Source organism: Dasypus novemcinctus, chromosome 26 (genome assembly GCF_030445035.2).
Source record: "Dasypus novemcinctus isolate mDasNov1 chromosome 26, mDasNov1.1.hap2, whole genome shotgun sequence".
Lineage (NCBI taxonomy): Eukaryota > Metazoa > Chordata > Mammalia > Cingulata > Dasypodidae > Dasypus > Dasypus novemcinctus.
Window position 1 is genome coordinate 7,242,022 of NC_080698.1, and position 12,967 is coordinate 7,254,988.

The window sequence follows — 12,967 nt, forward strand, 5'->3', positions numbered from 1 at the left end:
TTTTTTTTTTTTTTAAAGATTTATTTTGTTTGTTTTATTTAATTCCCCTCCCCTCCCCCGGTTGTCTGTTTTCTGTGTCTTTTTGCTGCGTCTTGCTTCTTTGTCCGCTTCTGTTGTCGTCAGCGGCACGGGAAGTGTGGGTGGCGCCATTCCTCGGCAGGCTGCTCCCTCCTTCGCGCTGGGCGGCTCTCCTTATGGGTGCACTCCTTGCGCGTGGGGCTCCCCCACGCGGGGGACACCCCTGTGTGGCAGGGCACTCCTTGCGCGCATCAGCACTGCGCATGGGCCAGCTCCACACGGGTCAAGGAGGCCCGGGGCTTGAACTGCGGACCTCCCATGTGGTAGACGGACGCCCTAACCACTGGGCCAAAGTCCGTTTCCCCCCAATTCTGTCTTGACTGAATAAATATATAACCAGTTCTAAACCACGAACCAGTATAACAGAAAATACATTTAGTACTAAAAAATTATGTCACACGTGTTCCGAGGTACTGACTATTTTATTAATATTTTTAAACAAATTTTTAAAATTAGAAAATCAGAATTATTGTTTTCTTTTACAAAGTGGGTACTTAAAGTACAAATTTATTGCCATTTTATATGAAAAATATTTAATATGAGAAACATTTTATAAACAAGAAAACAAAACACATAAAGTATATTGGAGGAAGGGCCATTTCTGAGTCAATATGGTTGGTAGTCACTGCTTGTTAGAGAATTTTTTTTTTTAAAGATTTCTTTATTTTTTATTTATTTCTCTCCCCTTCCCCTCCCTCAATTGTCTGCTCTCTGTGTCCATTCATTGTGTGTTCTTTTGTGTCTGCTTGTATTCTTGTCAGTGGCACCAGAAATCCGTGTCTCTTTTTGTTGCACCATCTTGCTGTGTCAGTTCTCTGTGCGTGCGTTGCCACTCCTGGGCAGGCTGCACTTTGTTTTGCACAGGGCAGCTCTCCTTACGGGGTGCACTCCTTGCACACATCAGCACTGCGCGTGGGCCAGCTCCACACGGGTCAGGAGGGTTTGAACCCTGGACCTCCCATGTGACAGGCTCTATTCGTTGAGCCAAACCCACTTCCCTGCTTGTTAGAGAGCATTGGTGATGGAATGTGGAAACCAGGGCCCTTTAACTTACCCACCTGATAGCACAATGCAAAAGTTGCAAGTGCCTTTGGTGTTCAACGTAGCGGGGTGGAAAAGGGGGATAAGAGAATAGAGAAAAGCCGCTTCTCTTCCAGAGGCTGGCGGAACATATGAGCACACTAATGCTTCCCCTGGCCCCAGCTTCTGCAAGCCCAGTGCTGCAAAACATCCTTTAGTTTAAATAAGGAAAGTACGAGATTGGCCGAGGCGATGGGAATGTCCTTTCTCGAGTTTAGTCTTCAGACACATGCAGCCAACGAGTCTATCAGTTACATGACCCGACAGACCTGCATTTATTCCAGGACATTAGCCCACACTCGCACCGTCTGTAGATGGTTCCACTATCATGACGTGATACAAAGATCAAGTACTGAAGAGAGAGAAAGCTTCACACTAGCTTCTTAAAGTCAAAGAAACGGTAATAGCTTTAGAAAGTCTGTATCACACACCTTTTAACAGGTGACAGGCACAAAGAAACTGTACACATTTACGTTAAAATCACTGCGATCCCCGCTGTTCATTTCCATAACACCTGCTTTCCTTCTGTGAGAACCGCTTTTCCTTCCTCAACGTTCCAGTAATAATTTGGCATTAGAGATCTGAAAAGGGCTCAGTTTTCTTTATCCAAATGGAGTTAGGTCAAGGATGCAGCTGGTGGATGGACGTGGGAGGGCAATAAAACACACCGTAGCGTTCTCTCTACGCTCTCTTTGTTCAACACCCGTTCTCCTTTCTCCTGAACAGGAGAGCAGCGTGGCCCTTCCCTCCATCTCCCTCCTCAGGAGGCAGCATGCACCTGCGGATCCACTCAGGAAGCAACAGGTCCTGGCCGCCCCAGCCCCGCTTCCTGCCCTCCCTCCCCAGCCCTGGAGCTTGCTTGGGAGAGCCCCCATCCCCGCAGCCTCCCCTTCCGCAGCGCAAGGCCCAGCCCGGCGGGGCGGGACAGGGGCGTCACCACCGCCATTTACTCTTCTGTCGTTCACGGCATGTTTTATTTGACCACGTGGGCAAAAGCCCACTTGTATAAATATATCAACATGCGCTTGCAAATAAATATAGCTACAATAGAGAACAAAGGCGTGTGTGTTTAACTTTGATATCCAGGAACCCGTTCACAATGCTTACTGGAAGTATCTGCCTTTAAATATTCTTCCTTTCTAGAACGTTCGCATTTTCTCCATGCCCAGGAGCGCGGGGCTGGTATCATGCTTCCAAAAGGCCTTGCTGTCTTGGAATAGTCCTAACAATTCTGTGCCCATTTGTGCTTCAAATCCTAATGAATCCTCACAACAACCAAATAAAGTACATTCGATCCCCCTTTATAGATGAGGAAACTAAGAGGATGGTTTAAGCCGAGTGCCTCCCCTCGAGCACTGACCTTCCGTGATGCGGCCCCATCCCTCTCTCCCGCACAGCCCGTCATCCTCACTCCCTCCCCAGCGGATCTCAACTCTACCTGCGACGGGTGTCGTCTAGAGCTAATAAGTACCTGGCCCGGAGATTCTAATGGAATTGGTCTGTGGTGGCATCTGGACATTTGAATTTTAAAGTTCTTCGGGGGATTCTAACGTGTAGCCAATGTTGAAAACCACTGCCCAAATCAAACGGGCTCTCAAGAATGGAAATATTTCTGGCTGGCGATAATTCAAAGGAAGACATTTTAAGAGACCAAAACCATACATAAACTAAGCAGAACGCCTGCGGAGGATCCAGGCTGCCGCACGCACAGACTCACCCCCTGCTGACGACCGCCACCCCTTCCAGGGTCTTGGCTTGCTACCCCGTCCGTCCTGCTGTGGACCCAGGGTTCCTGACCCCAGGGGGATGAGGGGACAGCCCTGAGTCTGGCCAACTCCTGTGGCTTCTCAGATGTGTAAACAAAGAGCCCTACAATCTTAGAAGGATTTTAAAGAGTAATTCAGTCCTCAAAACTCTACTCGGTTACTTACGTACTTGTAAGGCTGCCCCAAAATGACTTGGAAAAAAGGAAATGTGGTTTCTAGCCAAGACCCTAAGTCCCTTGGACCTGAGTGAGGACAGCTAAGTCAGCTAATGTCACTGGCACCTGGTTTCTTTAATCTGTAAAATTAAGGGGCACAAAGGGAAACGGACTTGGCCCAATGGATAGGGCGTCCGCCTACCATGTGGGAGGCCCGCGGTTCAAACCCCGGGCTTCCTTGACCTGCGTGGAGCTGGCTCATGCACAGCGCTGATGCGCGCAAGGAGTGCCGTGCCACGCAGAGGTGTCCCCCGCGTAGGGGAGCCCTCCACGCAGGGACTGTGCCCCGTAGGGAGAGCTGCCCAGTGCGAAAGAAAGTGCAACCTGCCCAAGAGTGGCGTAGCACACACGGAGAGCTGGCACAACAAGATGGCGCAACAAAAAGAGACACAGATTCCTGTGCCGCTGATAAGGACAGAAGCAGTCACAGAAGAACACACAGAGAATGGACACAGAGAGCAGACAACTGGGGAGTGGGAGGTAGGGGGAGGGGGGAGGAGGGAAGGGGAGAGAAATAAATAAAAAAAAAATCTTAAAAAAAAAAATTAAGAGGCATAAGGTAAATGACTCCTAGGACATAGAAGATGGTACTTTTTTTTATTTTTTAGGAGATACCGGAGATTGAACCCATGACCTTGCATATGGGAAGCAGGTGCTCAACAGCTGAGCTACATCTGCTTCCCAAGGTGGTACTCTTTTGAAGGTAAAAATTCTAAAGACCTTTATCCCTTCCCAGAAACTGGGCAAGAAAACAGAAGGACTTCTTCTTACCAGGTCTGGGATTTGATCTTACTGTACTTATAAGCGAATAATTGTGCCTGTTTCTGTTTGATGGACCCTAGGTCAGAGCAGCAGATTTGCATCGATACCCCTTACCCCCAAGTAGAAAGGGGTGATGCCGACGGCCCAGGCCGCTGCTACACTCTTGGTGGACTGGCATCGCAGCTGAGGAACCCTGAACTCGGGAAAGCTACTCAAAGTTTTTTACAGAGTCAACGCAAACCCAATCAAAGTTACAACAGCTTTCTTTGCAGAAAAGGAAAAGCTAATTGTTATAGTCATATGGAAAGGCAAGGGACCCCGAATAACCAAAACCATCTTCACAAAAGAAAAAAACTGGAGGTCTCATACTTCCCAATTTTAAAACTTATTACATATATGGGAACCTCTAATATTTTTTAATGTAACATTTTGTGTGATCTATGTATCTTTAAAAAAAAAGACAATTAAAAAAATAAATTAAAAATTTTTAAAGAAAAACTTTTTACAAAGTTACAGTAATTAAAACTGTGGTACTGACACTAGGACAAACATAGAAACTGACGGAATAGAATCCAGAGTTCAAAAATAAACCTACATATACAGGGTCTGCTGATTTTTGACAAGTATGCCAAATCCACTCAATGGGGAAAGAAACTTCTTCATTAAATGGTGCTTGGAAAAGTGGATATCCACATGTCAAAGAAGGAAAGTGGATGCCTGCCTCATGCCATATACAAAAAATTAAGTCACAAAGAATCAAAGACCTAAATATGAGAACTAAAACCACGTAACTCCTAGTAGAAAACGTAAGAGATCATCTTCAGAACCTTGTATTAGGCAGTGGATTCTTAGACTTTCATCAAAAGTATAAGCAACAAAAGAAAAAATAGATAAATGGGACTTTATAAAAATTTAAAACTTTGTGCAAAGGGCATTATCAAGAAAGTGAAAAGACAACATACAGACTGGGAGAAAATATATGGAAACCATATATATGATAAAGGTTTATTATTCCAAAATAAAAAATTCCTATGACTAATCAATGAAAAGACAATCCAAAAAATGGGCAAAGGACTTGAATAGACATTTCTGCAAAGAAGATATATAAATGGCCAATAAGCACATGAAAAGATGCTCAACATCACTGGCCAATAGGGAAATCAAAACCTTATGAAACACTTCAAACCCACTAGAACTGCTATTATTTTTTAAAATGGCTATTCTTAAAAATAACAAGTATTGGGAAGCAGATTTGGCTCAACTGATAGAGGGTCCACCTACCACATGGGAGGTCCAGGGTTCAAACCCAGGGCCTCCCGACCCGTGTGGCGAGCTGGCCCATGCACAGTGCTGCCGTGCCACGCAGGGGTGTCCCCCGCGCGTAGGGGATTCCCACATGTAAGGAATACACCCCCTAAGGAGAGCCGCCCCGCGTGAAAAAGCACAGTCTGTCCAGGTGTGGCACCGCACACCCAGAGAGCTGACGCAGCAAGATGATGCAACAAAAAAGTGACAGTTTCCTGGTCCTGCATGACAAGTATGCAAGCGGACACAGAAAGAACCCACAGCAAATGGACACAAAGAGCAGACAACAGGGGGGGAAGGGGAGAGAAATAAATAAACTAAATCTTTTTAAAAAATAAAGTAAAATAACAAGTGTTGACGAAAATGGGAAACCTCATACATTGTTGCTGGGAATGTAAAATGGTGCAGCCACTGTGGAAAACAATATAGTCAAAAGAAGTATAGAATTACCATATGACCTGGCAATCCTACATCCAGGTATATTCCCAAAAGAAGTGAAAGCAAGGACTCAGATTATTTGCACACCAATGTTCATAGCGACATCATTCACAATTGTCAAAAGATGGAAAAAACCCAAGTGTCCATCAACCAGTGAATGAACACAATGTGGTACATATACACAATGGAATATCATTCAGCCATAAAAAGGAATAAAGTTCTGATACATGCTAAAATACAGATGAACCTTGAGGGCATCATGTTGCATGAAATAAGCCAGACACAAAAGGACAAATATTGTATGATCTCACTGATAGAAAATAATTAGAATGTGCAAAGTCATAGAATCAGAAACTAGAATACAGGTTACCAGGGGAGGGGTGGGCATGGGGAACAGGGAGGTAACGATTAATTGGCTCAGAGTTCTACTTGGAGTGATGGAAAAGTTTCGGTTATAGGCAGTAGTGAAGGTAGAATAACACTGTGAATATAATTAACACCACTGAATTGTACACCTGAAAATGGTTAAAATGGTACATTTTATATTGCTTATTTGTTACCAGACTAAAAATCTTAAAAACCATAAAACTGTACAACACAAAGAGTGAACCGTAAGGCAGGCAGGGGACTATAGTTAATAATACAATCATAAAAATATTGGTTCATCAATTGTGACAAAGGTAGCACGCTAATGCGCATGTTACTGGAGAAAACTGCAGGGCTAGGGGGTTTACGGGAACAAACTTTCTGCATGTTTTTTCTGTAAACCTACAACAGCTCTAACAACAAAAAAAAGAATTATAAAATTTTGATCTATCACATTATATCGGCTAAGCTTACTAGTGAATTAATACATGGAAGTAACAGATTCTAAAAAAAGGGACATAAAGTTCCTAAACACTGCCTCACTCACTCATGAGACTTCTAATATTCGGAGCAACTGGCAAATGTCTGCACGTGCTAAGTCAGGCAGCAGGGATGAGCGGGTTCATTGCCAAAGCCATCCCTGCAAACGAGCCGCTCCGGAAACATGAGAGACAGGGAGCAGAAGGTGGATGTTTTATGCACACAAGCCAGACAGCTTCTGTGCGCTGTCCCTAGGTGTAGGTACTTCTTCACAGAAGTCCAGATCTGTTTGCCCAAAAAGCCTCCAGCACCAAACTCAAACGCTTACACACGTGACTGCTTTTAAAACAGTGCAAGTAAGCAATTTCAGGCATTTGGAGCTGGCCTGATTGACACACCCCATGAACTTGTGCCCAACATCTCCTAGACATGGGTAAGGTAAGACCCAAAGCCACTTCTGCCCCCAAGCCCTCCGGCCCCAAGGCTAATTCTGCCTGGACAAGTAAGCCCTCCTGTCCGTTCCCCAGCCCAGTTTCCTGGCCCCACTTCCCTTCTAGTGGCTCCTCCACTGGAGCCTCTGGAAGGTCTTCTACTGAAAGGAATTTCCGTTCCCAGCAACCTGGCACCCTAATAAATATTAGCTTGTGTGCTACTGCCATCAGCTGGCTAAATATTTTTCTTGCTCAGATCTGAAATCCTTGAACTTGGGAGAAGTCTGCACAGCATCACCTACCAAGTAACTGCCTTTTAACCACAGACCAGAGGTCTGGAGACTCCTGCTAAGTCACATACCGATTTCAGCCGGAAGACTTAAGATTTGGTTTTTTGGCAGATCCAGAATTCTCATGGCTTGAAACAGCTCGATATATGTAGGAATCAACTGAATCAGAGTGTTGCTTATGTGCCATTCTTTCAGGTGTGTCTGCTCCTTCAGTGAATCTGGGAGCTCCTGAAATAGAATTAAGTTACATGAGTCAGAGCACATTCCTCGCTATGTTGGTGTTGAGTGGCAGTGCGCACACAGCCAAGCAAAACTGAGCACTTGTGAAAAATGCAAGGAGCAAGCATCATAGCCTTCACATGCTAGCTCTCCAGCCCATTTTTAGAAGAAAGCAAAGACACTACAGTTGCCATTAATTTCAAAAAGGCAGGTTAGGCCAAATTCAAAGCTGTCACGGATTTAAGATATGATTAAAATTAAGTGCCTTGGGAGCACAGTCAGGCTCACACCTTATCTACAACATACCAACTTCAACAGCTTCCAAAACTAAAGCCCATACATTAGATCTTAAAACGCATGCTGCATTTCCCTTACTCCATGGTTGCTTTTAGAAATACTGGATAAGCATTCCATACTTGATGTGCCAAATTTCCAAGTGTTTTTGTGAATTTATAGCAGGGAAAGGGCACCAAAAGAGTGGGGAGACGTGAATTCTGGCCAAGGCTCGGCCATTTTCCAGGCCTGATACTTTTTTTTAGTTAGTTTCGTTTTTGCTTGCTGGTACCCTTCTAAAGTGATGGGGATGGAAACGGACTTTGGCCCAGTGGTTAGGGCGTCCGTCTACCATATGGGAGGTCCGCGGTTCAAACCCCGGGCCTCCTTGACCCGTGTGGAACTGGCCATGTGCAGTGCTGATGCGCGCAAGGAGTGCCGTGCCACGCAAGGGTGTCCCCCGCGTGGGGGAGCCCCACGCGCAAGGAGTGCGCCCGTGAGGAAAAGCCGCCCAGCGTGAAAAGCAGCCTGCCCAGGAATGGCGCCGCCCACACTTCCCGTGCCGCTGACGACAACAGAAGCGGACAAAGAAACAAGACGCAGCAAATAGACACCAAGAACAGACAACCAGGGGAGGGGGGAAATTAAATAAATAAATAAATCTTTAAAAAATAATAATAATAAAATAAAGTGATGGGGAGGTGCTCAGCTGCATGCAAGCCTACGCCAGCTCCGGTGTTCGGGGACAAGGTTGTTACATGCCGAGAAATGCTCAGCAGGGGTTCTTCACAAGGGGTCTGTGGCCTTGAAGTTCAAAACATTATTCTTGTGGGGATGTGCTGGTGCGGGTGTGATCTGTTTATTAAATAATACACAGTATAGTGGGGACTTAGGAAGGGGTCCATGGTCTTCACCTGACTTGCAAAGGGGTCCGTGGAACAGAAAAGGCCAGAACCCCTGGCTTAAAGACTTGACAGATGGCTCCTGCCTGGCTGAAGAAATTCAACTCACCAGGTGCCTTAGTTTCTAGGATGCTGTAACAAATTACCACCAACTTGGTGGCTTAAAGCAGTAGAAATGTAATTCTCCCTCAGTTCCAGAGGCCAAATCTAAAATCAAAGTGTCGCAGGGTCTGTGCCATCTGCAGGTGCTTTCCTGGCTTCTGGAGCTGCCGGCAACCCGTGGCATTCCTTGCCCTGCAGGTGCAGCCCCCCAGGCTCCGTGGCTTTCTCCGCCGGGTCCCTGTGGGTCTACAGTTCTCTCTTACAAGGACACCTGCTGTGGACTTAGTTTAAGGATCTCATCTAGAGACCCTTACCTTAATTCCATCTCTGAAGACCCTTTTCCCAAATGAGGTCGCGGCCACAGGTTCTAGAGCCCCGACCCTCTTCTGGGAGCCACTACTTGCCTGCTACGCGCAGTACTTGCCAAGGCCACGGCAAGCGCTGGAGAGCAGGGCAGGAGGAGGATGAGGGGAGCAGGGCGCGGCCTGGAGCACAAGGGAGCAGAGGACTCTGGGGGGGGGGGGGGCGGGTGCAGGAAGCGGTCACAAGAGCGCACAGGCCTACTGCTCGGTGCCTGGTACCTCCAGCCACTTTAGGCTTGTGGCTGTTGTAGACGTGGGCTTAGCTTTCACAGTACAAAAGTACTTTCACTCCAGAATTATTTCACAGAGGGACCCCAGGGCAGGCTGGGTGGGCAAAGCCGAGCCCCAAAGAAGCTCGAGTGACCTGCTTACAGCAAGGACCAGCCCCGTAAAACGAGGGCCCAGGGGGAAATGAAAACGCAGGGCCCCTATCAGGAAAAATGAAGGCTCTCCAAAGGTGGCAGCAGTCCATTAAACCAAGCACGGGGTCCTTCGAGGGACGGGGCCCCGTGTGGCTGCAAATTCCTTCAGGGGTCAGGACCAGGGCCCAGCCCGGGGTCTCCAGGCTCCCGGCAGGGACAGCCCCTCCCCACCTGGGCCGCAGCCAGCTGTCGGCGCACGGCCCATCTCTCTCCAACCGGCCCCCCAGAAGTGCCCCAGCGCCACCCACCACTGGGTGACACTCTGCGGGGGCTGGCATGCTGCCTGGTCAGAGGCCAGCGTGCCCCTCTGCCACCAAGCCCCGAAAGACGGTGAGCGGTCCTGGACAGAGCCCTTCCTTCCTTCGTGGAGAAGAAATGCCCTCTTTCTTGCCCCAGCATAGGAGCATTGAACTTGATGATGGGGCTGCAGAAGGGCTAGCGAGGAGGTTTACAGCAAAAACAGCTGGTTCAGGTGGCACCTTTGGAGGACTCCAGCTCACAAGTCAGAGTCATGAAAAATCTCTCCTTTAATTTTCCTAACTCGGAGGTGACCAGGGCAAGCAGCAGCCCCCTTCATGATGAGGACAGCAGAACGCATGCAAGTGGATGACCCCGCCTCCGTGCACAGGGCTAATCAAGGACAGTCCTGGGCCTATCCCAAATAGTGGACCACCCAGTCCCGAGTCCTCTCAGCCACAAAAGGAGGGTTGAGCGAGATGGGGAAGGGTCCCAGAGAGCCTTCGTCTTTCCAAAACGCGCCCAGCACACTGGCCAGTCACAGGCCGCCCTCACCCAGCTGCCCTGTCCTGCACGACCAGGTACCACCTGGACCAGAAAACCTCACATTTCACAGGTGAAAAATCATTTCCGATCACGGACACCCCTGGGATACCTCGTAAGCAAATCAGAAAGCGGGGAGGGAAGGCGGTGCAGGGAAAGAAGGGGTGGGGCGGCCACCTGTCCCGGTCTCGGCCTCCGGGGGAGAAACTGAAGTCTGGAGAAGTTTCTTTGCGAAGCTGTGACCGGGCTGCAAAGTCTGCGCCCCGGGAGGTGTTCAGGAAGTGAAAAACAGGCAGGGTTGTTCAGCCGAGTGACAAGACAGACCGACAGCAGACTCCTGCAGCCCTGAAGGCTGGCCCTCCCGGGGGACAGCAGCTCGGCCTCGGAAGGCCCCACGTGGATGGCACCGCTTCTCCCGGGGCTACACCGCGTGCCGCGGCGCGGGGGTGGGAATCGGGTTGAGAGCGGCTAAGCGGCCCCTGGCCTGCACAGAAGGCACTGGAAGGCAGAGGCCCCCCGCCCGCGCCGTGCGCTCACCTTCCAGCTCTCCCCGCTGAGTTCCAACACAAACGGGCTTCTCCGCTCCTGTCTCGCCTCGGAACGCGACCCCGGACTCGGGAGGGAACTCCTTTCGATCCTTTCCAGAAGCCGCACGCTGGTGTCCACGAAGCCGTTCTTGCAGTACACGGCCTGCGGGATGCCCTTGCGCCTGCACTCGGCCGCGAAGCTCCACTCCTCCTTGATCCTGCCACGCGCGCACGCGGCGGTTACGCGGGAGCCTGCGCCGCCCCGCCCCGCCCCGCTCCCCCCGCCTTCCCCGCCCCGCTCCCCCCCCCGCTCCCCCCCTGCTGCCCCCCCCCGCTCCCCCCCTTCCCCGCCCCGCTCCCCCCCCGTTGCCCCCCCCCCCCCGCTCCCCTGCCCTCTCCCCTCCACCCCCCCCCCCTTCCCCGCGCGGGGGCGCACGCCGCCGTCCTGCGCGCACCCGCCTTCCTTCCTCTTTCCTCTGCCTCAGGGAAAGCAATGGGCGTCCTAGACCCTCAGGATTGGGATGGATGAGCAACTCGGACTAAAAATGTAAGATGTAATTCCTCGCTGAAATTTCAACCAAAATAATCTATGGATTTGATTACAATTTCCTCTGCCATTACCTTGTGCCTAAGTATAAAAAAATGCAGAGCTACAGGATTTCCTGATCTTTCAGGGGCATTTGCCCAGAACTATACAAACTTGGGAAATTCCACTCCTGTTGGTAAGCTCCAGGTCCAGTCGGACCCCAGGGCTGCTGGGGGCTCCTCGACCCCCATCACTCCCCAGAACCTTCTTGTAGCTCATTTCCTGAATTATCATGTATTGCTCTCCCCATTTTGGCTTGATCTTAAGCTCGATGATGAAGACGGGTCACGACCCCCACCTTTCTCTCCCCTGGGTGCTCCAGGCAAGCCTTTCTCCATTAGGGATTGGATTTCGGTTTGGAGCGTTTAAAGAGTACGTAGTCTATGTGGAGCAAAAACAAGATGCTTGTGGTCTCCTTGGAATTCACCAAGCTCAGATACTGCCTCTATCGAAACACCATGGCCCACCTTGGGAACAGACTTAGGTGCATTCCAGACCCTTCTCAGGAGCCCGGGGGCTGGCAGGATCCAGGACTTCTCAGGACCGTTTTAAAAGCAGGCGGCATATGTGCTGGTGGAGAGGTGTTGTATGGGAAATCCGCACTTTTCGCGTGATTGTTTTGCAAGTTCACAACTTCTCTCATAAAAATATATATGTATATATAAAATAAAAAAGAATACAGGCTGCAGGTGCAGAGCTGGTCTCTACCTGACCCAGGCAGTGTAATTGCCAGGAAAACCCTGTAGTGGGTGGTTAGTCCTAGTAAAGAAACTTCCAGGCTGTTACTGCAGGAAGGGTGGGCTAGGCTCGTAGGCTGTAGGACGGTGCTGTGGGGTCTCGGGCAAGCCGAGGAGGGGCGTGGTTAGGAGGGGCCTCAGTGCACCAGGAGAGTCTCTGGCAGGGGCATCTTTGGGACCGGGCCTGTGGGAAGCCCTGGTCTGGACCACCTGCCAGGACTGCCAAATGGAAGGAGAAATTGAAGACTGAAATAGACAAGAGACTGCAGGCCAGCCTTCCAGTGGCTGCTGGAGCCGCTGGGATCATCCTGGCCTTGAGCCACATCGCCCTTGTCTTTGACGAAGCCTGGTAATGGCGAAATACCCTAAAAAACGGAAACAAAACAGATGCTATATCCAGTTCAAAGGAGAATCATTCTAGAGGACAGACACATTTGGAGATCAGGAATATTGAAGTGACTCTGCAAATGGGGCACGCTGGCTGTTTGGGGTAGAGGTCGTCCTCCACCAGACAGAATTTATTTGTGTCTATAGACAAGAATGGTCTGCATTGCGATCGGTTTTCTACCAGTGAATCTCTACGGTGTTGCTAAATGGCTCCATCAAAGACAAGGGCCTGGTTTTTTAAGTCCCTGACAGTACGTGCTGCCTCGCCAGCCCGTACTGTTTAAGGCCACACTTCAACCCCAGGCCAGCTAAGCCACCATTGTACTGTGCTGCTGCTACAGTTCTTTGGGTTCCGGCTTGGAGACCTCCCAGCAGTCTATGGCCATCATGAAATATCAATTACGGCTTCAGCCTAGCGTGATGGGGGACCTGAGACATGGCCATTCTGCAGCATTTTTG

At 49.5% G+C, this 12,967-nt stretch overlaps 1 protein-coding gene across 3 annotated transcripts in view; it reads right to left on the bottom strand.

The window, feature by feature from the left end:
* The window catches only part of LRRC2 (leucine rich repeat containing 2), an 84,233-nt gene that overhangs the window by 19,564 nt on the left and 51,702 nt on the right, over positions 1-12,967 (bottom strand). For all 3 annotated transcript variants that reach the window (XM_071212022.1, XM_071212023.1, XM_004449020.2), the window contains 2 exons: positions 10,809-11,016; positions 7,283-7,439 (listed from right to left, as the gene is read on the bottom strand). In XM_071212022.1, the coding sequence (XP_071068123.1) occupies positions 7,283-7,439; positions 10,809-11,016 (365 nt within the window). The remainder of the gene's footprint in view (positions 1-7,282; positions 7,440-10,808; positions 11,017-12,967) is intronic.